The 26,330-nt window shown below is 44.8% G+C and overlaps 1 protein-coding gene across 1 annotated transcript; it reads left to right on the top strand.

The window, feature by feature from the left end:
- The first annotated feature begins 1,842 nt into the window (after positions 1-1,842).
- Positions 1,843-24,640, top strand: LOC102448459 (uncharacterized). Its single transcript, XM_075933069.1, has 8 exons — positions 1,843-1,912; positions 14,875-15,141; positions 16,108-16,184; positions 16,550-16,628; positions 18,459-18,505; positions 19,240-19,360; positions 20,259-20,445; positions 21,103-24,640. The coding sequence occupies exons 2-8, from the start codon at positions 14,904-14,906 to the stop codon at positions 21,725-21,727; spliced, it is 1,374 nt and encodes a 457-aa protein (XP_075789184.1). The 5' UTR covers positions 1,843-1,912; positions 14,875-14,903; the 3' UTR covers positions 21,728-24,640.
- Positions 24,641-26,330: the final 1,690 nt, after the last annotated feature.

Here is a 26,330-nt window from a genome sequence, read left to right as displayed (position 1 = left end):
ACAGAACACACTCCCAGGGGAGGGGAGAGAAAAAACAACAGCTAAACACAAGCTCCGCACACAGCAAGAAAACCCCAAACACAAACACACATTACAGACCGACCACTTCCCTCAAGGGTCCTGTATTCGCTTCCTCCTTTATCTGGAGAACTCTCTCTCCAAACTCCCTGTTAACAGCCCCCGTTTGCAAGCTTATGTATAAATTAAAATTTCATGCAATGACTTGTTTATGCAGCTCTATATACTATATGCTGAAATGTCAGTACAATATTTATATTCCAATTGATTTATAATTAATGGTAAAAATGAGGGATTTTTGCAAGCAGTTTTTTAGTGATGTGAACTCCTGAAAGGAGTGCAATTGCGTGGAAAGATTTAGAGCCACTGCACTATCTCCTACCTTGTCTGGGCGCAAGTAGAAACAGTAGCTGTAATTACAGCAAAAAGCCCTTCGGTGAAATAAGAAAACGAAATCAGGGTTATACTATCATGAGTCAACACAGTGAGCACAAGGAGGAGTCTAAGGATTGAGGTGTGTGACTGGTAGTGTCCTGCATATCTGCAGATAACTGCTTTGCATCTGCAGATATTATTTTACATCTGTGGACCGTTTTTGCAGATTGGCTGCGGATACAGATTTTGTATCGGCACACTGTTCTAGAGACTGAAAATATTGTTCTAGCATTTGATTAATACAAATACTTACTATTATTACATCACTGCAAGCACTACTACAGCTGCTCTATTGGGTTTATCATTCTAGTGTTTAACTATTATTTATTCATTTTTTATGGAATGCACCATTATAGTCCCTCTGATGGCTCCACTGTTTGATTATCAATGATACGTTCACTTCACACCTTGCTGCCATACTCTTGGGTTTACAGTACGAACACTTGATTTATGATTTCCTCATTACCACATGCACTGTTTCAGCTGCTATCAGGGTTATCATTCTAATATTTGACTACTACTGATTATAATACGATTGCATGCACTATTACAGCTGCTATTGAGTGTATTGTTCCGGCATTTGATGATTAACGATGAGTCTGACATTATTACTTACAGCTATGGGGGGTTATCGTTTGACCAGTTGCTTATTAAGTAACATTATTGCATGCACCATTACACCATTACAGCTTATCAGGCCAGGGTTTAATTATTAATGACAATGATACTATTACTGCACTATTGCGGCCACACGATCAGGGCTGATTGTTCCAGCGTGTTTGCTAGCGAGGATCAAAATGTGAACAGCTGCACTACTACACAGTATTGCTGTGGATTTATTAACCCCATCCCCAGTTATTACGCTGTGCACAGGTTACATTACCTATAGCATGGGCCTTGCAAACTTGCCTGGCTACCATGTTCCCCTCCATTCCTGATGGGCAGCTGGGCCCGTGACCCTGAAGGCAGTGGGGCCCTGCCTCCCCACATGTGCCCAGCTGCTCAACCAAGGAGACCTGAACAACATAACAGCTCCTACCCCTGCTCCGGCCAGGCACGCACCCTACAGTTCCCAAACTCACTGCTGCATTGGGGGACCCCTTGTCGGGGAGGCTGCTGCCCCGGGGAGCATTGAAAAGGAGGGGTGCGGGGGTTTGCCCCGGGGGGGCAGTTCCAGAGCTGTTACAAGGAGGGGAGGCTCCCCCTCTGGTGCGCGCAAGAGAGCGGAGGGCAGTTCCCCCGCTGGGTATTTGGGGGAGCTTTGCCCCCCCTTTCCTGCAGCTGGGGTGCCGGGGGGAGCCCCAGCGGGGGTGGGGGGGTGCAGAGAGCGCGGCCCCTTTAAATCTTTGCCCCGAGGGGGGGCGCGGCTCGCTGCGCAGGCAGGAAGCGCGGGGCGGGTCCGTGCGCCCGGAGCGCCAGGCCTGGGGGGACCGGGCTGGAGCAGCTGCGCGGCGGGGCGGTGAGCGCGGGGCGGGGGTCCTGGGGGGGGGGGGGTTGTTGCTGGCGCTGAAGCCAACCAGGAGCCCGGCCCTTTCCCGGGGGGGGGGGGCTGGGGGGTGCATTAGCTGCTGTACTGCGCCCCCCCCCCCCCACGTGCCCATTTCCCTGCCCTGTGCTCGCCTACTAGTGAGGGGGGTGAGCCAACAGCCTGCGCATGATTCACCACGGGCTCGTCCCTTAATCCAAATAACTCCCCCCCCAGCCGGCTTTTATGCCCCCCCCCCCCCCCCCGCCAGCACCGGGTCCTGCTGCGCTCCTGCCCTCTGTGTTGCTGCTGACAGAGGCAGCAGCATTGGGGGGGCGGGAGCTGCACACCTGGGAAGCTGGCATTCAAGCCCTGCTCCCTACCTCTGTTAGAGCCCAGGGAGCCACTTAACCTCCCCGGAGCAATTTCTGTCTGCAGGGAGCTCGGGGGCTGCTGCTTCCCCAGGCTCCTGTCTCTGTGTCCCTGGTCTGTAACTCAGGGCCCCTTCGCTCAGCTCAGCTCAGCACCACAAACTGATCTCTGATTCATCAACATCGCAGTGCAGAGATGAATTTAACAACACAGCCTAGTACCCAGAATCCCCCTGCAGACCACACTCCTAGGCCTTCCCTGCCTGAAAACATTTCCTTGCTAGGGTGTGTTCTGTGCATTCGCAGACATTTCTAGAGTATTTCACTCCCACTCCATAGTGGTGGTTAGGTTCCCGGAGCATTTCTCATGCTGTAGCTTTCTGTTGCTTTTCATTGGGGAATAAGTGCTCAGCTGGTTCTACTAATTAAACACCATCTCATTCCTCATCCCAGGTGGGACAGGCAGGAATAATTGGCCAAGGCTGGCTGATTCCAGACTTCCAACCTTTGGAAGGGGCAAGCCACCCTATCCGGGCTCAAGGAGGCTACAGCATTTCCATTTATAAGGTGAGAAGAGTTTGGCAGCTCTCTACTAAGGAACAGGCAATGTGAGCATTTCAGATGGCAAGTGGCATATGTAAGCCAAAATAGCGTCTCAGTGTTTTCTTACACTAGAAAAGTACATTCTCTTCCACATCTTCATAGGGGCCAAAAATAGCCGAGATTACCAGAATGGATGACAATGTCCAGAAGCACCAACTGAGATCAGGGCATAGTGCACCCATTACAGTATGTATACATAGTAAACAACAGTTTTTGCCTTTATGAGAGAGACACAAAAGGTGAGAAGAGGGAAGTCTTCGTTCCATATTCTAGATGGGGAACCAAAGAAAAGAGAAATAAAGTGACTTACCCGTCATACATGTGAAGTCTGTGGCAAAGCCAGCAATTGAAACCAAATCTTCTTAGCCTTCATTACAAGACCATACGTTTTCCTTTTTCTGACTTCCTCCAGCTTCCCTTCTCCCCATCCTGCTTCTTGTCTGAGATGACGCTTGGACAACTTTAGTTATAAATAGTCTCAGAGGCGTAGCCGTGGTAGTCTGTAAATTTAAAAACAACGAGTAGTCCTGTGGCACTTTAGACACAAACAAAGATAGTATCATGAGCTTGCGTGGTTAAAACCCACTTTATCAGATGGCTTGGAGTGGAAAACTATAGAATCCAGGGTATATGGGAGAGTCTCTGGTCCTGGACCTTATATAATATGAGGACAACTTGCCACCTCTTCTTCTAGCAAGTCCTATTAAGTACAAACACCAGGTGGATCCACGTGAGTAAACCCACTGAAGTTGTTGGGATTATTTGTGTGGGTAGATGTCATTCACATCTACGCATGAGCGCCTGTCACTGCAGTCTCTATTACAGAGATACACATAATGCACCTTGAGGTTAAAGGAAATCAGCAGCATCCTTAAATGCAGCCCTTGTATTTTTGGCTAAGAACAAAGCTAATCAACTGAAGTGTTTTTTTCTTTTTAATTGCTGGTGCACTGATATAATAAGCCCTTGTCATTTTGATAACTTTAGCCTTTTCCTATCTGGCTTCTCCCCCAGCTTGTCAGGTGTCTCCAGTCAAGTCAGACCATATCCATCTGTTTGTCTCACCAGTTCAACATGTTACTTCCCTCCCCACTTGAATCTCCCATTTGGCTTCTGTCTCTTTTGTGTAGTGTTTAAACTCTTCTACCTCTGTAAGGTCCTTACTACTGACTATTGTCCCAGGCTATGCCTTAGTTCTCCTTTTGTTGTCTTCTCATTCCCTACACTTTTCCCCTTTGTGCCATACGACTCCTTTCTCCCATTGTCTTTCAGTACTTTTCCCAATCCAATATCCGGCTCGTTTGGAGAAGCCTGGCCCAGAGGACCTGGCCCCCAGTCACCGTGGGCAGGGGGACTGCTCCAGTCCCTGCCAGTTAACTGTAACCATCACCCAGTAAGAGTGCTGTTAACAGGTTAATCATTTACATCCCTAGTCTAGAGAAGGAGTTGGATTGGAATTGAGCTCCAAAGTCTATTTTTGGCTTTGTCTCAGATCCTCTGTGACCTTGGGCAAGTCTCTCTCTCTCTCACTATGCATCTATTTCTCCATCTGTAAAATGGAGATAATACCAGTTCCTTCTCCCACCCTTTGTCTTATTTTAGACTGTAGACTCTTCAAAGTGGAGCCTGTCAGTGTGTCAGCATCTAACACACAGGAGCCCTGACTTTGGCTGGTGCCTCTAGGGGCAACTCCAATTTAAAGAAAGGATTAAAATATATGTAAGAAGCTCAAGTTTCTTAAGTGCTTAATATTGAGAGCTACATCAGACTTCATTTTGCATTTTGGGAACTCAGCATCTCTGAAAATTAGGCCTTATATATCCTGAGAAATGTGGTATGAGTTTAATAGAACTACAATGTAAGAATAATTACAACTGCATCCTAATGATACTGAAATTTGTAACAGAAATATTCAGGCATTGCAAGTAACTGTGATATAGTAGAGCCAGACTTCTGTAGGGACTGTCAATTAATTCTAAATAGATGGTCTTTTAAGTGTAATACTTCCTAATTCCCCTTGCATCTCAAAGTTCATAGTCCCATCCTTTCTTATGCAAGGAACCCAACAGGAATATTTGCACAAATAAGACTACTCACTGGACAAAGGGTTTGCAGTATAAGTTCTTGCATGAAGTTCACCAAAAGCTGTCATGTATGTATAGTTCTCTAAACAGTGCCACCACTATAACGTCAAGCTCTCAATAAACACACAACAGCACCATTTGCAATGAGAGCTCTGGGGGGAAAGGCTGCAGGATTGCATGCATAAGAATTTGAATATTTAAAACATTACAAGAAAAAAACTTTAGCTGACATTTTGTGTGTGTGTGTGCACATGAAACATACATGTTGGGATGAGAAATTGATAGTTCTAAAGTTTTTGATTCTCTTGGTTTAAACTTTTCTAAGCAGCCTATTAAAATAGAGGAAAATGAATCAAAAGCAGTGCTGAGAAATCAGCTTGTATATTTCAATTAATTAATACTTTATTACAGGAAACCTGAGCTGCTCAGGCTGCTTGAAAAATCATGTTCTAGTAAATATACAGATAGCTATTTATATGAATTTCCTGAAATGATTTTCCCCCTGTATTTCCTGAAATTGTTTCTTAATTTTTCTATTTTGAAATACCAGTGGGACAGCATTAATGCACAAGTGTATTCTGTGCTATGGTTAACACTTTGTGTTGTAGCCATCATGGTAAATGTTCCTCTCCCCTCACACACTGTTGTCCAATGTGCAGTTGGATTGTGTGGAGTCAGCTCCTTGCACGAGCCACCTGCCCCTCCCTCCCCCACCTCCCAGCAGCGTGGTGGGGCAGGTGGGAGCCAGCATGCACAGGGAACCTGCCCCGTGGCTGCCACCCACAGAGGCAGTGGGAGGGGCAGGCAGGAGCCGGCTCGTGCAAGGAGCTGACTTTTAAGCCATCTCTCTATGCTGCCTGCCCCCCCTTTGCTGCCTCTCACAGTGGCAAGGTGGGAGCCAGTGCTCAGGAGGAGCAGGCTTAAAAGCTGGCTGCCTGCAAGCAGAGGCTCTCACCTGGCCCCCCCAATCGCATGTAAATGCTAAAATTTCAAGCCGTTACACGCACAAATACCTGATAGTTAACATCCCTATTCCATAAAAGCAGTGTCTTTAAACTCTGTGTTGGAGGAATGTTTAAAAATATTTCAATGTAGCTATACATTTCACCTTATTTTATATAAAACAGATCAGTGCATTCTAAGTAACACCAGCTATGGAAGTTGCATTATAGTACCAACGAGAGGCTCTCAGATATTTACTGTTCAGTGGATTTGCTCTGGTTTTACACATGGGAAAGATGAAAGGGCTTCATGTCATCCAGTGTGGCAGTCTGGGGTTCCCTCCAGTGACATCAGAAATAAATTGAAGGTGTTACACATTTTGCATTCCATAGCTACCCTCATGTAACTAGTTTTTCCTTTGTCTCTTTACTTCTTGTTCATTAGATGATCTTAACATTAAAATAAACTGAAAAGAAATCAACCAGAAAGCTTTCCCATAATCAAGACAGTGTGCGTTGGCCTCAACCTGTAAACACTTATTAGTGAGTTTAGTCCCATGAACTGCATGGTGCTATTTAGTAGGTACCACTAAGTTGACTAGTACAGGAGTTCAGGCCCTTGCGCTACACTGCTGTTACTTTTTTTGTTGAGAATTGGAATAATAAATAATTTGAGATTTTTTTTTTGTTTTACTATTCTAACAGCACCTATGCTCTAAATCGGGGCCTGAACTATTGTGATCCCCAGAGTCAGGGTAACACTTTATGTGGTGCAATAGAGATTCATTTTGTGCCCCATATTTCTTGTCAACTGCATCCTGAACTGTTTTACAGGTGCTTCGGGGGGAGCTGAGTTAGTCTGTGCAGGATAAACTTAAAAAACAACAAATGGTCTGGTAGCATTTTATAGACCAGCAAAATATGTAGATGGTATCATGAGCTTTCGTGGGCACAGCCCACTTCTTCAGATGACGGGTGTGTTGGATGTCCAGAACACTCCGACACTATAACCGACACTGGACATCAAACACTCCAGTCATCTGAAGAAGTGGGCTGTGCCCACGAAAGCTCATGATACCACCTACACATTTTGCTGGTCTATAAAATGCTACCAGACCATTTGTTGTTTTACAACTAATGAAAGTTTGAAGAGAGATCAGTAACAGCAGAGAGAGACTGAGGTATAAGTAAAGGGGAGGAAGCATAGGGATTTTATTTGAAATGTCAGGTGAGATGGATGGTTGATGTCAATTGAAAAGATTCAGGAAGGTGATGACAGGAGCTGCAGAGAAGGAAGCTAGTGCACTAACACCAGAGAGACTGTTTGAAGGGCCAAAGAGGAAGAGGATTCTTATCATAGAATACTGGGACTGGAAGGGACCTCGAGAGGTCGAGTCCAGTCCCCTGCCCTCATGGCAGGACCCAGTACTGTCTAGACCATCCCTGATAGACATTTATCTAACCTACTCTTAAATATCTCCACAGAGGGAGATTCCACAATCTCCCTGGGCAATTTATTCCAGTGTTTTGACCACCCTGACAGTTAGGAACTTTTTCCTAATGTCCAACCTAAACCTCCCTTGCTGCAGTTTAAGCCCATTGCTTCTTGTTCTATCCTCAGAGACCAAGATGAACAAGTTTTCTCCCTCCTTTCACCATCATTCCCTCATGAGTAGAGGGAAGAAGCAGAAAGTCGTGGATACAAGTATGGACCATGAGATTGCTTGGAATAAATCCATGGAAGCTTTTTGTTAAAACCAGGACAGCCATTTGTAATTGGTTTTGAAAGTGAATAGGGGATCTAATGTTTGAAGAAGTGAGGTTGTACTGCATAGGGCGGTGAAAGGTTGACAGGGTGAGGCCTATAGTGAATGAATACTGATAACCCTATTACACCACAACTGGGGTTTGAATGTAGCAGTGAAATCTAAGGTACTCGGTAGCATTTCAGAGGGGAAAGAAAGAGGGTAGATTTATTCTAGGCTGTAACAACAAAGGATTATGAAACCGGATCATTCCTGACTTCCGGATCTTATTCCTCAGCCAACATGTGTATATGAACACAGCCACTTTACAAAATCCATCTGTGAGCAGGATTTTCTTGTGTATTAGAGTTCATTAATCCTTGAATCTAGTACAGCATCACTTTTTCTTCTATAACAGCATAGGAACAAATAGCCACTTCAGAGGTCTAAAGTTACTTTGTAGTTAGTGTGACTGCATAGCTCTACTTCTGTAATCAGAGCTGTGTGACCTCACTGAGTTAAATATAGCTAAATATGGTTTTAGATCATCCGCGTGTATACGCGTGACAGAAATACCCAAATTTAGGCCTAAGAAGCTTGCCCTTTAGAATCTAAGACTAGCAATCACTGTGCTTGCAAAGTGCCCAGAGCAAACTCAATTGACCCTCTGCAAGGATCCAACCTTCTTTCTGGAGAGTGGATTCTAATAAAAGAAATGTGTGTGTAACAATGCGTTGCTATTTATATTGTGTCCGTGTGACCTCGCTTGCATGGATGAAATTCGTGTCTGTGTATGATAACAGTTGGACACAAGGCTGATATTAAGAGAGAAGAGCTTGCTTCCCTGCTGCAAAGTACTGTTTTAAAACCACTCCTCCTCGTTCCACTTCAAGTTTTGGAGCGAGAGCAAGCTAAAGAAACAGCTCTTGCAATGTGAGTAATTTGGATAAATGCACTTCCAGCTGTATCACTGCTCTGATTTAAAGAGGAGTTTAATGGGAGGTTGCCCTCTGCCAATTCATAGATATTTCTGATCTGACCTGCTGTTTTCACTTTGCTTGTTGATGGAGGTTTCCTGGCAGCTTCTAGTGCGATTGCAGCTCGTAACATGCCTGCCTGTTTAGTTATGTTGCCTGTGAAGCCAAACGGAATGCCTTTGTTAGTTCTGCAGACAGGAAGATATAAAGAGTAAGTCCTGTTGCTGAAAGGATGTCGAATGGTACTGCTACAGCTCTATAATTTGAGTGAGGCTAAGGCAGGTTCAAAAACTTACCAAGCCCCAATTATGGTGGTGTCCAACACTCTGGGGATGTTAAGAGGTGGGTAACTGGGCAATCCTGTAGTTGACAAGGGAAGGCGCTGCCCCTGATGCTGCTCTGCAGTTGGAATGTAGCGTGAGATGGGCATGCAGGCAGCCCAGCTCCGACTACGTTTACACTGCAGAGCCGCAGCAGGGGTAGCTCCTGGACCCAGCGCGAGCCGGGATTGAGCCGAGCTTGCCCAGTCCTGGTTCAGGCCGGGTCCAGCAGTCCCTGTCTGTGGGAGGTCCCAGAAGGTGAAGGGTTGGGACCCCCTGTGGACAGGGACTGCTGCTGGAGCAGCCTCCCCCCTGCTGCACTACTGCCTATGAGAGGCAGCAGCATGGGGGGTGTGTGTGTGGTGGGGGGGGAGGGGAGGGAGCAGGACTGCGGAGACAGTGCTGGGGGGGCGGAATCAGCTTTTAAACCGGCTCCCCCCAGCACCAGCTCCTTCTCCCTCCTTGCTGCTTCTATATCAGAGGCAGCAAGGTGGGGGGAAGCGAGTAGTCGACTCGACTCCTCATTTACTTCCCTACTAGCCACTAGTGGCTATTTGGCTGGCTGAGTGTGGCTAGTTTGCCATAGGTGGACACCACGGAGCTATTACAGGATGAGGTTTAATAAAGAGAAATGCAAAGTGCTCCACTTAGGAAGGAACAATCAGTTCCATACATACAAGATGGGAAGCGACTGTCTAGGAAGGAGCATGGCAGAAAGGGATCTAGGGGTCATAGTGGACCACAAGTTGAATATGAGTCAACAGGGTGATGCTGTTGCAAAAAAAGCAAATATGATTCTAGGTTGTATCAACAGGTGTGTTGTAAGCAAAACTCGTGAAGTCATTCTGCCGCTCTACTCTGCACTAGTTAGGCCTCAGCTGGAGTACTGTGTCCAGTTCTGGGCGCCACATTTCAAGAAAGATGTGGAGAAATTGGAAAGGGTACAGAGAAGAGCGACAAGAATGATTAAAGGTCTAGAGAACATGACCTATGAAGCCAGGCTTCATGAACTGGGCTTGTTTAGTTTGGAAAAAAGAAGATTAAGGGGGGACATGATAGCGGTTTTCAAATATCTAAAAGGGTGTCACAAGGAGGAAGGCGAAAATTTGTTCCTCTTGGTTTCTGAGGACAGGACAAGGAGTAATGGGCTTAAACTGCAGCAAGGGAGGTTTAGATTGGACATTAGGAAAAAATTCCTAACTGTCAGGGTGGTCAAATATTGGAATAAATTGCCAAGGGAGGTGGTGGAATCTCCCTCTCTGGAGATATTTAAGAACAGGTTAGATAGACATCTGTCAGGGATGGTGTAGACGGAGCTTGGTCCTGCCTTGAGGGCGGGGGGCTGGATTCGATGACCTCTCGAGGTCCCTTCCAGTCCTATTATTCTATGATTCTATGATTAGCTAAAGCAGCGTTTCTTAAATGCAGCCATCAGGGGATTTTCTTGTGGCCCCCGCCGGTTAACCAGTCACCTCCCTAGTGGCCAGTGAGTTCCCTGCTTTCTGGGAGCAGTGGGGTCAAGGTTCAGTTCGGGGGTGAGGGCTGGCAGGCTCCCGTTGCATGGCAGTGGCTTCAGGCTTCTCACCCCTCCCCATTGCCCTGTTTCCCAGTGCCTCCTCCAGCCTCGAACTTCTGCCTGTGAGAGCTGGTTCCGGCTTCGAGCCTGGGCTTCCCCCCCCCCCATTATCTCGCCAGGCCTCGCTGCCTTCTCTGTCCCTGGCACCAAGCTCCAGCTCCTAGCCACAGGGACCAGAATCCAGCTGCAGGACTTTTGGCTCAGGCACCAGGGCTCTGGCCTCCATCCTCAGCCATGTGGTGGCAGGTGCCTCCTCTGACCCCTCCCCCATCACCCCTGGTCATCACTGCCTCCTTCTGCAGGGCTTAATTTGCCCCAGGCTTGTTGGGGCTGAGCAAGACTCCTGTGAAGGGCTGTTAGTTAATATCACCTTTCACAGCAGAACCGGTGGCTAGCTGGGAGGCCTGTGAGGAATGATAGTAAGATACAAATACCGTCACTAGCTAAGAGCAGCCACCAGCAAGTTGGCCACACACCCGGGCCCTCAAAAATTGTATGGTGAGAAGCCCTGAGCTAGAGAATTGAGTCATTACGCTAGAGCATATGGGTCGCCATTACATTTCAAAAGGGTTGCCACGTGTCTCTGCAGGTGGCTCTGCTCTCCCCCTGTTTTTGAGCTGCCCTGGGTCACCCAGTCTTCCCGAATTGTCAAAACAGGTCCCCCTCTGGGAAAGGTTGGGAACTGCTGCCCTCGGCGTAGAAATGCAACGCCAGGGCCTGCTTTTGCTTCCGCAGGCTGCCAAGCACGACGCTGACGGTTTCACTAACTGGCCACTGTTACGAATAGCTGCTGTGGATCGTTTCCGCTCTGCCACTGCTCAGTAAAGCGGGGAGCAGCAACAGAGGCAAAGGAGCTCTCTGGTTACAGGCTCAGGGGGTGGAATTGCTTTAGATGCAAACCTCATTCAGATTTATATTGCGCCTCTTATCCCCTGGGATGCCAGAGCGCGTCATGCACTGCACTCAGAAATAGCATTTCTTGGCACTCCACTGCAGCTCCTGTTTCACAGCACATAGTAATTGTACAACACGAGTGGACAGGAAGGGAAGGGGTAGCTACTGTCCTTTATAATTCAACCCAAAGGTATTTATGGCATCACTACACACATTCAGGTTCCTCAGTGTGAAGTGATAAATCCAAAAATATTGGTAACACAGCAGTAGTTAAAAGTCCAAAAATTATCCCCATAAATGAGATTAACCAGGGCTCTATCTGCTTTTCCCATGGATTCTATTCATATAACTCGCAACCTTCTCCCTTCAACAACTTAACAAGGAGGGGGATCTGTATTAAGGGGTCCTTGAATTCTGCTCACTCTTAATATTTGCCTTGGAGAGTACAGACCTTTTCTTCTTCCGCTGACACCAGTGAAAGTCCTTCCTCTCTCTCGCTCTCTCTTTTCTGTGTGTGTGAGGGTGTATAGGTGGTGGTGGTGTTCTTGGAGCATGCCTGCTCATGAGGATAAAAGTTTATCATGAGGATAAAAGTTTTCAATACCTGTTCTCTGTTACTTTGCTTCATCCTTAAACTGAATGGCTGCATCTAGACTGGCATGATTTTGCAGAAATACTTTTAACGGAAAAGTTTTTCCGTTAAAAGTATTTCCGCAAAAGAGCATCTAGATTGGCATGGATGCTTTTGTGCAAAAAGTGCTTTTGTGCAAAAGCATCCATGCCCAGTATAGACGCGCTTTTGCACAAGAAAGCTCCGATGGCCATTTTAGCTATCGGGCTTTCTTGCACAAAAAATTAAGGTGCCTGTCTACACTGGCCCTCTTGCGCAAGTATTCTTGTGCAAGAGGGCTCATCCCTGAGCGAGAGCGTCAAAGTATTTGCGCAAGAAGCACTGAATTCTTACATTAGAACGTCAGTGTTCATGCGCAAATTCAAGCAGCCAGTGTAGACAGCTGGCAAGTTTTTGTGCAAAAGCAGTTGCTTTTGCACAAAATCTTGCAGTCTAGATGCACCCAACCAGTCTAGTCTTCTAGCACTGAAGAAGTCAGGCAGTTTTGGCTGCCTTTTCTCAAGTGTTCAATCGGAACCATAAAACAGAGTGGGAGGGATAGCATCTTATTGAGCCCTCTTATTAAGATGTTTCTTCTTCCATAGTCCTTTACTTCCCAACTAGATTAAATGTAAAGGCAAACTTTTTTGCATATGAGTGGAGGGTTTTTGTGGGGGTTTTTTGGCTTGGCATATTTATCTTGTGCTATTGCTCTAAGTCGCTTTAGGATATTTCCAGATCCTCACTCACTGAAGAGAGATAACATACCCTGATTTTTGCTTTGTAATTATAATATTCAAAGCAGATGCCCTGGGAATAGAAAGGGATAAGGATGTTAACTTGCAGTTATCTGGCTAACCGTATAATTTGTAACAACTGCACGATTGGTCGATAAGGGCTGCTCTGCAGAGCCGCAGCAGGGGCAGCTCCTGGAGCTGGCTTGAGCCAGGACAGAACAGTCCCCGGCACGTACTGGCTGCGGGAGCCACCTGCGCTGCAGAGCTACGTTGTAAGTGGAGTAAGAGCCACTGGGCTCTTACTACATTGAACATGCAGAGGCGCCGCGTCCCAGACCAGCGCGAGCCGGGACTGAGCCCAGCCACCCCTGGCCGTGGGCAGGGGCTGCTGCTAGAGTAGCCCCGGCCATGGCCAGACCTGGCTTCCGAGAACAGAGGCTGCTCCAGCAACAGCCTCTGTCCATGGGAGCGCCTAGCTCCCCACGGCTGCCAGAGCAGCCTCTGCCCATGGCCGCTTCGCAGCAGCCTCTCCATCCCTCTGATAAAGGCGGCGAGGGGTAGGCAGCACTGTGGAGACGGGGCGGGGGGACTGGCTTTTAAGCCGACTCCCCGCAACATTGGCTCCTGTCTCCCTCCCCCCCTTGTTGCCTCTCTCATACGGCTCGACTACCCGATAGGTGTATGCTACGCTAGTCGACTGCTCGCTAACCTCCCTAGTCCTGGAGCAGGGCAGATGGTTTTCCAGAGCACTAGCTGTGCATAGACGACCCGACTTTCACTGACTGTTGTTTTCAAATGTGCTTTGCCTGCCCTTTGTGATCTGTCATCGTAGATTTCCCCCTTGAGCCTTTTTAATTTTTTATTCTGAACTTGGGCCAACAGCAGAGTGTCCGGTTGAACAAGGCAGAGTCAGTTTCAGACTGGTGTGTCTTTTCGACGGTTAGCTGTGCTACCATTAAATAAGCGGCCTTTAAGCCCGGGGTGGGCAGTAACGTGGTGGGGGTTCACCAGGGTGAGCCCCCGGCGGACTGCTGCCTCTACCTGCATGGCAGCAGGCTTCAGTGATCGCAGCTCCTGTTGGACGCAGATTGCCGTTTCCAGCCAATGGGAGTAGTGGGAAGTGGCATGGATTGGGACATGTGCCACCGCTCCCATTGGCTGGGAATGGCGATCGCTGGCCAATGGGAGCTGCGATGGCTGGGATCTGTGGCTGTACAGGTAATATAGTGGCGGCGGCCCGCCTCAGACCCCATCGACTGGTATTTGCCCACTCCTGCACTAAGCATTACCCGTGACCCAACACAAAGAGTTAAAGGAACAAAAGTAGATGAATGCTCTTGCTGTTGCTCTCTTTGCAGAGAATACAGTGACATCTTGTGGCAAAGTAACAGAGTCTGTTAGGCTGATCTTGGTCAAACAAACAAACAAAAAAAGCCATCAGGTAGCACTTTAAAGACTAACAAGATGTGAGCTTTTGTGGGGCAGTGGGTCTGCCCCACAAAAGCTCATCACCTAATAAACCACCTTGTTAGTCTTTTAAAGTGCTACCTGGCTGCTTTTTTTGTTTTGTCTTGTGGCAAATGAGACTAAAATATTATTTTCTCCAGCACTATCTTGATTTCAGATGCCTCTGAGGATGGCAGTCTAAATTTAGTCTGGGTTATACTTAGTGTAGTACTCCACTTCCATCTCTGTATTCCATCTTCCCCACTATGTATCAGACTGATTCCAAGAGGAGGTAAGAGACCTAGCCTCAGTCCCTGTGGCTTTATTTTTGCACCCCTTTCCCACGCTGTCACTTGTCTTTATTTGCAGTTCTTCAACCACTTGTCTGTCACAGACATCTTAGGTTCAGATGGGTTAGGAAAGGAAGATTTTGCATGTCAATGTATCAAGATGTTTTACTCAAGTCCAAGTCTATTATGATCACCATGTTACACAATTGATCAAAGAAGTGGTGTAAGCTGTGAAGTTCATTGACCATTTCAATGTTGTTAGGTTTGGTGGGGCAGGAAGGAAACAGGAACATTTGGTGTCATAGGCCTTCATCAGTGTTCTGACACTTGATTTTTAAATCCTCCCTCACTCTCATTCACAGATCTGTCCCAAGATGAGACGGAGTCCCTGATGTTTTGGGTGAATCTCCCGAGTACAACTCCTATTATAGAAGACCATGGATTTGGCAAGAACCCAGGTGTAGGGATGAGAAGGAAAACTGCAGAATATCTATGGAAACCGGTACCCCAGAACAAGCCTTCTCCATGTAATCGGTTCAAACATGCCTGCAGCGTCTGTAGAGGGTTTGTCTATCTTTATGGGGGCCGGTCCAATAGCACCCTAAGTGACTTCTGGCGGTACAGTATGGGTAAGCTTGTCCTTCCGATATACATCCAAATGCAGACTCACATGGATCATTGTGAAATCAGAGCCACTCCACAGCTAATTCTCAAGGTCACTGTGGCACGTGAACCATTACAGTTTGGGAGCCAATCTTAAAGATTGTAAAGTGAATAGATGGACTATCAAGTTCACGTACCACATTTACCTTATCGATCCATCAAAGATGTTATTGTGCCTCTCACAAGTGGCAGCACTGAATGGTTGTGACACAGGTGAAAAGCCCATAATAGTTAGCTAATTATGCAGCGATATGTACATATGTTCTTGTTATTAGATGCTGAAGCATAGGATTTGTTTTCCCTCAATTATTTTAACTTCCAATTAATGCTCTCCCTTAAAATACTCTTAATTCAAATTGCATATTAAAAATAAACATAACTACTGCAACAATTTAGTACAGAAACAAATGCTTGGATTTTGTAAGGCTTGATTATCAAAATGTGCAATGTCCATTACAAAGAAATTAAAACACTTTTTTGTGTGAAGTTCATTTAACATCCTAGTGTTTTATGCTCCCATTCTGGCCCCGTTAGCATCAGTTATCTAGCATGAACCCCAGGGCTATGCTGACATTGATGCTTGTGCGATACCAAGGACTTGGGGTATAATACATACAAACCTGCAACAATTTGTAACACTTTTCAAACTGAGAAAATTGTTTGCCAAATATAAAAGTACGAACCTATTTTGTGGGAGGAAATAATTCAACCTTCCACGCTAATAGAAAAAAAAATGGAGAAAAAACAATCCCGTTAACGTTGTTTACGTTTTCATCTTCCTGTGCCAGACAAGGGGGAAAGTGTGCTTGACCCGAATATCAATCTTGAGCTCATTTTAGAAGATGCCTCCTTCAAAGCATCTCGATTTCACCCTCCTCTGACTTCCATGTGGTTTCAGTGTATCCATTTTTAGCTCTCCTTTTGTTTCCTAGCAAGCAATGAATGGGAAAAACTGGATTGTTCAGAAGGCCCAGAAGAACTGGAAGAACATTCAATGGTGGCTTATCAGGTGAGTTTAAATTAGCCTGCCCCTACCAGCTGTTTTTCTTTTGTACAAACTGTTGAGAGGCATTGCTGTGTCTTGTGAAACAGTTGTCACTTTTCTCCCAAGACATGGTTGTATTTCAGTGGTGATCTTTGTGTGGTTTGTAAAATATTGTGAAAAAGGTACTAAATAAATAAGAATTAGTGTACCATCACTCAAACACACAGCTTAGTGGCACGTCTGTTGACTGGTTAAGATTGGCTGTGCGTTTTGGTGTGTTTTATTTGGTGATGGAGATTATTTATCTCTACAAAATTATTTTTAGATTTTTTTTGTACTATACCAGCTGGTGGTAGGTGATAAATGTTTGTTCATCATTGTGCTTGCAGGGCACCCTCTATGTTTTTGGTGGGATGGTGGATTCGGCTTTTACGCAGCTGAAGAGCCCTCTCTGGATGTATGACATTGGTATGGAAAAGTCTGGTTATCTTGTTCCAAAAGGCACCAAAAGAGTCTTGCTCCATTACGCAGTAATTCCACAGATTACAATAAATTGCAAGAGCCTAGTTGTGTTTGCTCATGTATTTGCACATCCACATCTCCCTTTGGCTTCAGTGAGTGTTTTACATGCAAAACCAGATAGAATTTTGTCCTAAAAATTAGGCCATTAAACTGCCAAACAATCCATTTTTCTTTCCATCGGGGAACTTTTTGTAGCAACATTTCTGTATTCAAGGTTTTCAGCATTTTCAGTAGATTCCTTATTTTGAGAGCTTTATGAGCTGATCTTCAGAGTTCTTTCACAATGAAATAACAGGCTTAGAGCTTAGGTTTTTTTTTTTTTAAATAAATTATGTCCCATGGCAAAGTCATAATTTTGTCTATTATGGGAGGAAAATAGTAACATTTTGCACTGAGAGAGAAATACAGAGATAGATTGGTACTAGCAAAGATTAAATAAAGTAGAAAACGACTTGAAATGAAAAAAAGGGAAAAAATGAAAACATTTAATATTTTTTCTTGACTTGAAAAACCAACATTTCTATTTGTTGTATCACTGATTTAATTCCAATAAAGGCAGTAGTAAATTTATATATATATCTAATAATTTTTATACATTTGTCACTAGGAAATTATAGTATTTTAATAGCATATAAAATTATTTACTATTAATATTTCAGTATAACATTAGATAAGCATATTATATATTTTTCCCATGAGGGATAGCATAGCTAGTAGCTAACAGGTTAACCCTCTCGGTCCCATGAGGCAGCAGTGTGGGGGACAGGGTGGGCTGGGCAGGCAAGAGCTGATGCTTGCAGGAAGCTGGCTTAAAAGCTGGCTCCCTGTGAGCACCGGTTCCTGATTCTCCCTCTTCCCCCATGTGTAAACATGTAGCCACTGAAAAATTCAGCAGTTATACATTTAGACAAATACACACATTTTAACATCCCTATGTAACATAGAATAGTCCATGGCGAGACAGACACACACACCTTGGTGTAGGTTGACCGTAATATAATATTTTCTTAGCTCATAGTCTGAAAAGACAAGTTAGATATTGGCCATTAGCAGAGCTTGACAAACCCTGGCAAGAACTACTCACCAGCCCCGCACTGCGCATGCGCCAAGCGCTGGTGAATGGGGCGCATGGAGCGACCAGCTGAAATCTACTTGCCACAGGCGAGTAGATGCAGTGGTTTGTCGAGCCCTGGCCATTAAACTATTCCTTCTGTTAGCTCCCTGTACTGCTATGTTAGGCTATGTCTAAACTGCACCCCTCAGTCAGCAGAGGGATGTAAATTAGACGCATCGAAAGTGCAAATGAAGCCGGGATTTCAATATCCTGTGCTTCATTTGCATAATGGCGGCTGCTGCTTTTTTTCGAAATGGGGCTTTTCGAGAAAAATCTGGCAGTTTGTTTCAAAAGATCCTGTACTCCTCAAAAAATGAGTACAGGATCTTTTGAAACAGGGCATTTGTCGAAAATGCCCCGTCTAAACTGCCGTTTTTTCGAAAAGCCCCGTTTCAGAAAAAAGCGGTGTCCACCATTATGCAAATGAAGTGCGGGATATTTAAATCCCGGCTTCATTTGCACTTTCGATGCGTCTAATTTACATCCCTCTGCTGACAGAGGGGTGCAGTTTAGATGTAGCTTTAGTGTTATGTGTTTCATCCTTGCTATGCGGTAAATAACATACCAAGATGACACTTACACAGAATTGCAATTTGAAAAGGAACAGTGTCCTCTTGTGGTCTTAAATATAAACTACACTTTGTTTTAAAACAATCCCTTAGATTCAGCAAGATGGACTGAGTGCAGGCACGCAACAGGGAAGATTGAGGTAAGGAACAAGTGAGAATGCGTGAATCATACGCATGTTGATTAAACAGATTGCTTTAAAATGTGTTCCCCAAAACAGTTCCAGTCTAGATTCCTAGCAAGGGACATGTTGCTATAAAGTATCCTGCTGTATTTCCCTGCAGTTTCAATACTGGGGGTTCCACCTACTTTTGCAAAACAGTTTGACTCTAGGATATAAATGCTGAATGTCATTACCTCTACTGTTCTTTTAAAAATACTTCAATCAAGAGGGAAAATATTAAGTGTAGGTTGCCAATTTGCAACAAGCTTATTATTCTCTTAAAACTAGGCTTTAAAATATTGACCATATTCATAAACCTCCAAGTTTGTGAAAAACAGAACACATAAATCTGGCAAGATTTTAATTTCTTCACTGTAAATTAGAGACTTGTTTGAATAAAAGTGAATCAGTAAGTACAAACAACATACCCACTTTTCTCTTTGAATGAACACATCAGTGTAGAGGTTGGCTTTTTTTTTAAAATTTGAGATCAGTGAAGATCTGAACTTTAATGTTTCAGTGCAAACGTTTCTTTCATAAAATCTGGAATATGAAATCACCCAAATTGAAATTACTAAGATTTTCACCCAGATATCACTATGTTCTCTTCTGAAAAGTAGGTAAAAAGTGGTGCGGAGATAAACCTATATAAATCAAGGATGTCTGTCAAAGTTTGTAAGTGATTTTTCATTTCATTACTTAAATGTTTTCAGATCATTGCTCCAGCTAACAGAAAGGGCCATAGCGCAGTAGTTTACAGTTCCAGCATGTACATCTATGGGGGATACTTCGACCTCAAAGGGATTTCACAAGAGTTTTGGGCTTTACGTTTTGGTAAGTTCAAGCTTCTCTTAGGTTTGATCCAATGCCTAGTGAACTTAATGGACAGCTTCCATCATGATTGCGGTGGGAGGTGGACAGGCCTCTTAAGCAGCAACTTTTCAAGAGCAGTGGTACAGAACCCTGTCCAAACCCTCTGATTTTGCTATGGGCAGAATTTCATCTTTCATTTTAACCACCCCACCTTCACATTCTGATTGCAGAGAAAACCCATGTTAGGCTGGAATTAAAACTAGTTGGGCAACATAGTTCTGGAGCAGTCTGCCTGTTCTGCACTAGTCCCTTGGGCTGAGGTCTCCAGCAGCATTTCAGAGTCCATTGTGCAGAGATCAGTTGATGGCTTTTGCTCGCTCTCATTTTTCAAGTTTTCAAACAGGATTACTAAAAACCATAAGCCTCAGCTGCACTGAGATCTTCCCTGATTTCACCCATCAGTGGTCAGCTACCACGCAACTGTACTCAGTACCATACGACCGTATTTGCGTTATCCTTTGTTCCTCCAAATCACTGCCAGCAGAGGTACTAGTAAGCAAGAGTGCACGGTGTCTGCTAGACTACCTCCTCCCTGTGTTTCCAGCTCAGGGTTGATGCATAGGAGCAGTGTTAGGAAGGATGCAGTACTTGCTTTATAAATAAATGACTCCAGGGTTGCCCATATGGAACTTTCGTTTCCACTGACATGTCATAATAAGTTTTGGGTTTGTTTGTTTGTTTGTTTTTACCATTGTCCTTTAGATGTAACATCTTGCCATGGCATCTCATGCCAGATTAACTAGGAAATGGAGAGGAAATAAAACTATTCCCAGAGCTACATCTTCCTTTGTTCTTTAAACAAGGTGGCTTTCTGTAATCAAACATGCTTGGTAGCTCTAACATTACTTTTTGCTTTCAGATTTGGGGGAATGGTCACAGGTACCTCCCCTGTCTTGTGCCACTGGTCCAGGGCCCCGGCATGGTCACTCAGCTGTGGTTCATGGCACAGGCATGTACCTGTTTGGAGGACTGATGGGGCTGAGTGAACAGAGGGATCTATGGAAGTGGGACTTTATGAGCTGCAAGTGGTCTGCTATCAGAACAAGGTAAACCTCATCCGTTGCCGAACTAAATATATTAGAGAGAGAAGAGTGAGTCCCTCCCTATGGCACTGTAATCAGGCAAGCGGAGTTTGAAGCTCTGGAAAGATTGGAATCTTTGAAAATCAGACAGCGGACTAAGGAGTAGAATACCTGGGACAACTGTTCACCTGTAGAACACACGGGAAGATTTTTGCAATTGCAGTGATTGAGGGATTTCAGCTAATTGCATTGGATCGGGTTTTACACGTCCTTGGATTTGAATTTGAGTCAGAGGGAACTAGAGCAAGGATGGAAGAGACGTGGTTTCTGGCCGCCCTTATTTGTATAGGAAGAGATAGGCTGCAGGGACTCTTGTGGCCAAGTGGGATGTTGCCATTTTAATCTCAGTAAAATCTGCCCATATTGAGAGGGAGCCTTGTGCCCTGAGACCTCTGGTCTCTGTCCCTGCCATCTCAAAGATGAAAGTGGCCGCAGTCTGCTCTATTTTATGGCAGAGTAACTTTGGCCTTTGAGCAAGGTGCCCAGGCAGTTCTCAGCTGGACAGGTTTCATGCCCTGGGGCCAACCGGAGCGTTATGACCATTTTCTTTTCCAGCCAAAATGGTATTAGTTTGTCATTCTTCTTACCCACACTAAGTGTTGCCCGTCCTTGTGTTGATAGCCAGGGACCTCCAAAAGTGGTGGGACACTCTTCTGTGGTCTTTCAAGACTCCATGCTGACTTTCGGTGGAGGGATTTCAAGCTCCAGGCCTAACAGCAGCTTGTGGAAGTACCACTTCAGTTCCCAGAGGTGGGAAAAACTGGCTAGTACAACAGAGGTAAATCTTTCTTCTAAACGGTATCACTGCATCCTGGGAGTTGGTGTTGGTTTCCAACAGATGCCAGTTTTCTCTAGTGCATCCCCCAGCAATCACTGGGGTCCAAGGGGGAAAGAGCCTCAAAAGTTGCTGGCTGTCTCCAAGCAAGCATTCAGCAATGGCAACGAAATAGAAATGAAAACCTTCAGCCAGCCCCTGGAGCTGCCGGGCTGTTGCTCAATCGAGACCCCTTCAGAGGCAGAACAGAGCATATGGTCTAAGAATGAGCATCTCTCCCATCTCATCTCTTCCAAAGCACAAGGTCTCCCTGAAGATATAGCAAACAGGAAAGGAGCTGACGCCCAGCTCGTGCAACCTACAAGCTTGGCAGCTACCAACGGTCCTGATGTGTTACTCCTGATTGGGGGCAAGCCATGGGCCAGCCTCTGTGAAATTTCACTATGGCAAATGGAGCTGAACAGCATTTAAATTACCCCACGTGTAAGGAGGGTGAAGACACCATGCTGCAGGCAGCATACGTGGCCACGGAGAAGGTAGAATGTAGCTCTGCAAGTTCGATCCTAGGACTAACAGCATGCTAAAAGGCTTGGACGTTTTCTCCCTGGAAAAGGAGAGAACTTTTAAGTGAGCTTTTTGGTTGAACAAAACGGACTGAGAAATCGTCCATGTTCAAAACCTGGGGCCACAGTCAAGGGGAAAGGCCACTTTCTAATTTCTGCTTTAATCCATCAGCTCTGTTATTTAAAAAAAATTGATTCCACGTGCCTTAAAATAGGAAAATGCGTGCACCTCACACATTTCCCCTCTACAGCGAACTCAAAGGGAAAACCGGAACATCTCCTTAGATCTCAGAAGGGGCTCTCCTCCGAATGCTGGGTAAAGTCGAAAGGTGAAAGTACTGAATGTACACATTCATACTACTGAAAAAATGTTTTGCTGGACTGGAGGCTGCCATCTCATGGCCTCACTCTGAAGTATTTGGAGCACCCTTAACTGCCACTGAAGTCCAACGGGACTAGGGATATTCAGCATTTCTCATGCAGTTCAGGACCTTGCAGACTATTTTTCTCAATTTCATGATGTTTTTAATCAGTGGTCATAAAAATACATGGATGTGTAACTTGTAAATGAAGGCCAATTGTAGCATACATCAACAAGGTGCAAGTATATGGCAAAGGATTTAGTGTGTTTAAAAAAAATCTCCCATCTAGTTTCATGAAGTGGATGTGTAATGTTTTAAAATACTGTGGCATAATATCTGCCTTTATTATATTGTGCATTTGTCAGCATTGCCCAGAGAGCTATTTGATATTTCCATACAAATTAACTATGGAATAACGTTTAAAATTTTGATGTCAGTAATGAAATGCTAGGATTAATGATACTGGTAGCAGTGTTATCTTAAGGCTAGGTACTTATTCAGGCAAGTTGAGTAGCCATGGAATCATTTCAAATTGCTGTGAAGGTAGCTGGGATGAAAATTAATTCCTACATATCTAAAAAGAACAGTTCTAACGACACCAGAGTACAGCAGAGCCTCAGAGTTACCATCAGTTCGGAAATGGAGGTTGCTTGTATCTGGGAACAAAACATTCTGGCTATTTCAAAACTTTACAGCTGAACAGCTTAGAACCTTTGTTATGCAGAAGACAAATGCTGCCTTCCCTTTATTTTTTTAGTAGTTGATCACAGTATCGTATTTGGGTTTTTTTGTCTGCTGTTGCCTGATTAGATCCTTTTGGTTCCAAATGAAGCATATGGCTGTCTGGTCTGTTGGTAACTGACATTCTGCTGTACAAAGCCTGCATTACTTTTCTACACTTTAATTCATGCTTTTTTACTACGTGTTTTCTAGTTTCAATCATGGTCTGACTTTTACACGTTATAAACACCAGAACTTACTTCTTCTGACATGGGCACAGGAACAATTCCAACCAGCGATTAGACGGTAGAAGTTCCTGAGGCCTCCAATTGATTACCCCCACCAAACAGTCTCATGTCTTCAGTGGAAATATAGGTGCTGTCTTTTGGGTTGGCGTGAAGTGACTGGTCACGGTGCAGGCTCTGCTTGAACCCACGTTTCTGATCTCATCATTGGGCTCAGTGACATCCAAGCTAAGTGTAGACGGAGTATAGAAATCTTGAATCCGCAGCCCGCTGGCTACCCGATTGGTCTGTTGTCAGCCAGAGGCAGCACGAACCATACGGACTTGTCTTCGCTAGGGTTGGTTGGGGGAGGTAGGAATGTAGCTGCAAAGGGTTGCTGTAGAGCACTCTCCCTTGATGCCAGCTAAGATTGTTCATTTGCTGGCTGACTTGCTTCTACATCTTTCAAAGCCAATGTGACTTAGGCCTGGAAGGGGAGGTTTTGAAATTCAGAGGAATCAACCTTGCTTGTAACAATCACTTGCACACAGGAGCTCTCCACTGCTGGGGCATCTGAGTGTCTTTTTGCCCTGAATATTTGTATTTTTAGCCTGCTGCCATAGCAAGCTTGAACTCTTTCAGCACTGCATTCCTATCACTGGGGCCGCCTTCCTTTAGGACTAACACTTGCTGGGGGAATGTTTTCCAGGAACTTGAAGAGCATCACCAGTGCCTCTCGTTATGTAGAACATTTTAATGAAAACATTTCTTTCTAAAAGGAGGGAGTTAGCCGACGTGAACAAAACACTCCGTAACCCTGTTGCATCTGCTCACCCTATCTGATGAGCTTGGCAAGGATTCAGATATTGTCATAGTTTAACTCTGGCCCAAGTCAGTAATTACCAAAAGTCATCACCATCTGGTGGCACTGCAGTGGTCTGTGTGAAATAATCTGTGGATTAGCTCCAGTTAGCAGCTATCACTGCCATTAGCATTTTTGTTGGCAAGTCGGGCAGAGAAGGGACTCATTTCTCCACTGGAGCTGCTCACTTAAGCACAGGGAGCAGGCCAGCATGGGAGCCGCTTGCATTGCTGCCATCTGTCCTGTACCTACTCACTGGCGAAACAATACTATTGTCCAAGGCTTCAAACATTTTGTAAGTAGTACGCTCACTTTATAGAGTGAAAGGATATAACCGAATGATGTGTCTTAATCTGCTCCGGACCTGCAAATGTACTGTTATTTTGAAGAGTGTGACTATTTTAAAGTAGTCTATTTATAGAATTAAGATACAAAACCAAATCTGTCCTTATTGATTTACAATGTTTTATAACCTACAGTAAATTTATATTTAGTCAAAATATTCTGATTCATTGTTTACCATTTGCTACTCCTGAACAACAGAAGAAACTGTGTTTATCAATTTCGGGGTAGGGAGGGGGATTAGCAGCGAAACAGACACTTTTTAAAGGCAAATTTACTTTTTCTAATTCAATAAAAGTATGTTAAGTTGACCTGTTTCATGATTTTATTGCAAACTTTAGAAGCAGGCTTGAAAAAGACAGTTGAATTAAACTATGTTGACGCCTTTACTAGAGCTCTTCACTTCCTTTTTGTTTTAACCCACCAGAGCAGTCCTTAGCCATACAGTGTGTGGAGTTGCATAGAGCATACGAAAATTTGGGGCACCATTGGGTCGTCCTATCCCTGTTCCGTGGCTCTGTTTCCTCCGGAAAGGATCTAGTTAGAAGTGAACAAGCCTGCCAGACCTGTTAGCAGAACACTGAACCTGTGGAAGAACCAGTCCATTGGTAATGAGACCATTTAACAGGCATTTGCCAACCCCAGGTATGTACTGTTAGTTTCCAAACTCACGGTGTTGGTCTACAGGACCTTAGTTTAACCCACTCTTCGCTTTAAGTTTATATGGCTAGAAGACAACATTCAGCTGCTTAGCTCTCTCATTTTCTGGTAAGAGGAAAGCAGATGCTCCTTCTAGGGAGCCATGTTCTTAAATGGATGTAAGGAGTGAGCAAAAAATAATCCCATTTATTTTGATGATTGACCCATATTAGTTTTTTCTCCGCATAGGTCTTTCTTCCCCTAGGCCCTTTCCCTCCCTTTTTGGGGATATCTCCAAGTCTTTGCCTTGGGATTATGAACTAGTAATAAAAAAGTGAACACTATGAAACCATTAAAATTCTCTAGGATTTTATCTTATCTGTGAATAAGATTCAAAATAAGCTGCCCTACCAGGAATCACTGTCATGAGTTGATTTTGAAGGAGTTTAATGTTCCTGGTATGCGCTATTTTTAAGAAGCTGTGAGATGGGCAACGCAAAGTGGGTTTTCCAGCTGAAAATTAGTGTGTATTCACATGGTTTTTGTGTAAATTTAAAAAACCCAAGAGTTTTAAGAGGGAACTGCTTAGAGTTAGTCAAAGGACAACACTACCTATATAGTATAAAATTACATTTTAGGGGCTCAGTGGTTGCAATTAATTAGTCAACATTAACAGCTATCAGCGTGTGAGGGAAAAAAATAGAATTTGCTCCTGTATCTTAGAAAACATTGAATTTTCAAGAGCAACCACTCTGTGTCTGTATTCAAGTAACGAACTTCCAACTGAGCTATACATTTAGGGACTGATAGGGTGTCTACTCCCACACAAGACCAAAAGGGATTCCAGGTGAGTCAATTCCACAGGCTATTTCTAGAGCAGTGGCCAAGGAACAGGGAATTGATTGGGCACAGACTCAGTTGGACAGAAACAGGAGAGGCTTGTGTAAATCCCAGCAGCTGGCAACAGAAAAAGGTTGTAGGGAAGTAAGCTGGAGTCAGGGGGCTGGTGAAGCCAGAAGAGACTTGGGAGAAAGCAGGAAGGCAGGTCCCAGCTGCTGAAGGAAGGGCTCCTGATCTGGAACTTGGAGTAGAGGGTAAGGATGTTAAATTGCAGTTAATTGACTGCTCAACTAGTTGATACTGGGGCTCTTGTACATTTCAAAGGAGGAATGCAGAACTCTGCGTGCAGCCCAGGGTCAGCGGGAAGTCCTCCTGACTCTGGGCTGCATGCAGGTGTGGCTTGCTTTGAAATGTGTAAGAATTCCCAGTGGGGGCTTTTGTGCATTTCAAAGCCACAGCGCCCTCATGTAGCCTGGGGTCAGCAGGGGACTCCCCAGCTGATTTCAGAGGGGGCAGTGCTGC

This window comes from Pelodiscus sinensis, chromosome 7 (genome assembly GCF_049634645.1).
Source record: "Pelodiscus sinensis isolate JC-2024 chromosome 7, ASM4963464v1, whole genome shotgun sequence".
Lineage (NCBI taxonomy): Eukaryota > Metazoa > Chordata > Testudines > Trionychidae > Pelodiscus > Pelodiscus sinensis.
Note: the sequence above shows the minus strand (reverse complement) of the source record. Positions and strands in the feature narration are given on the sequence as shown.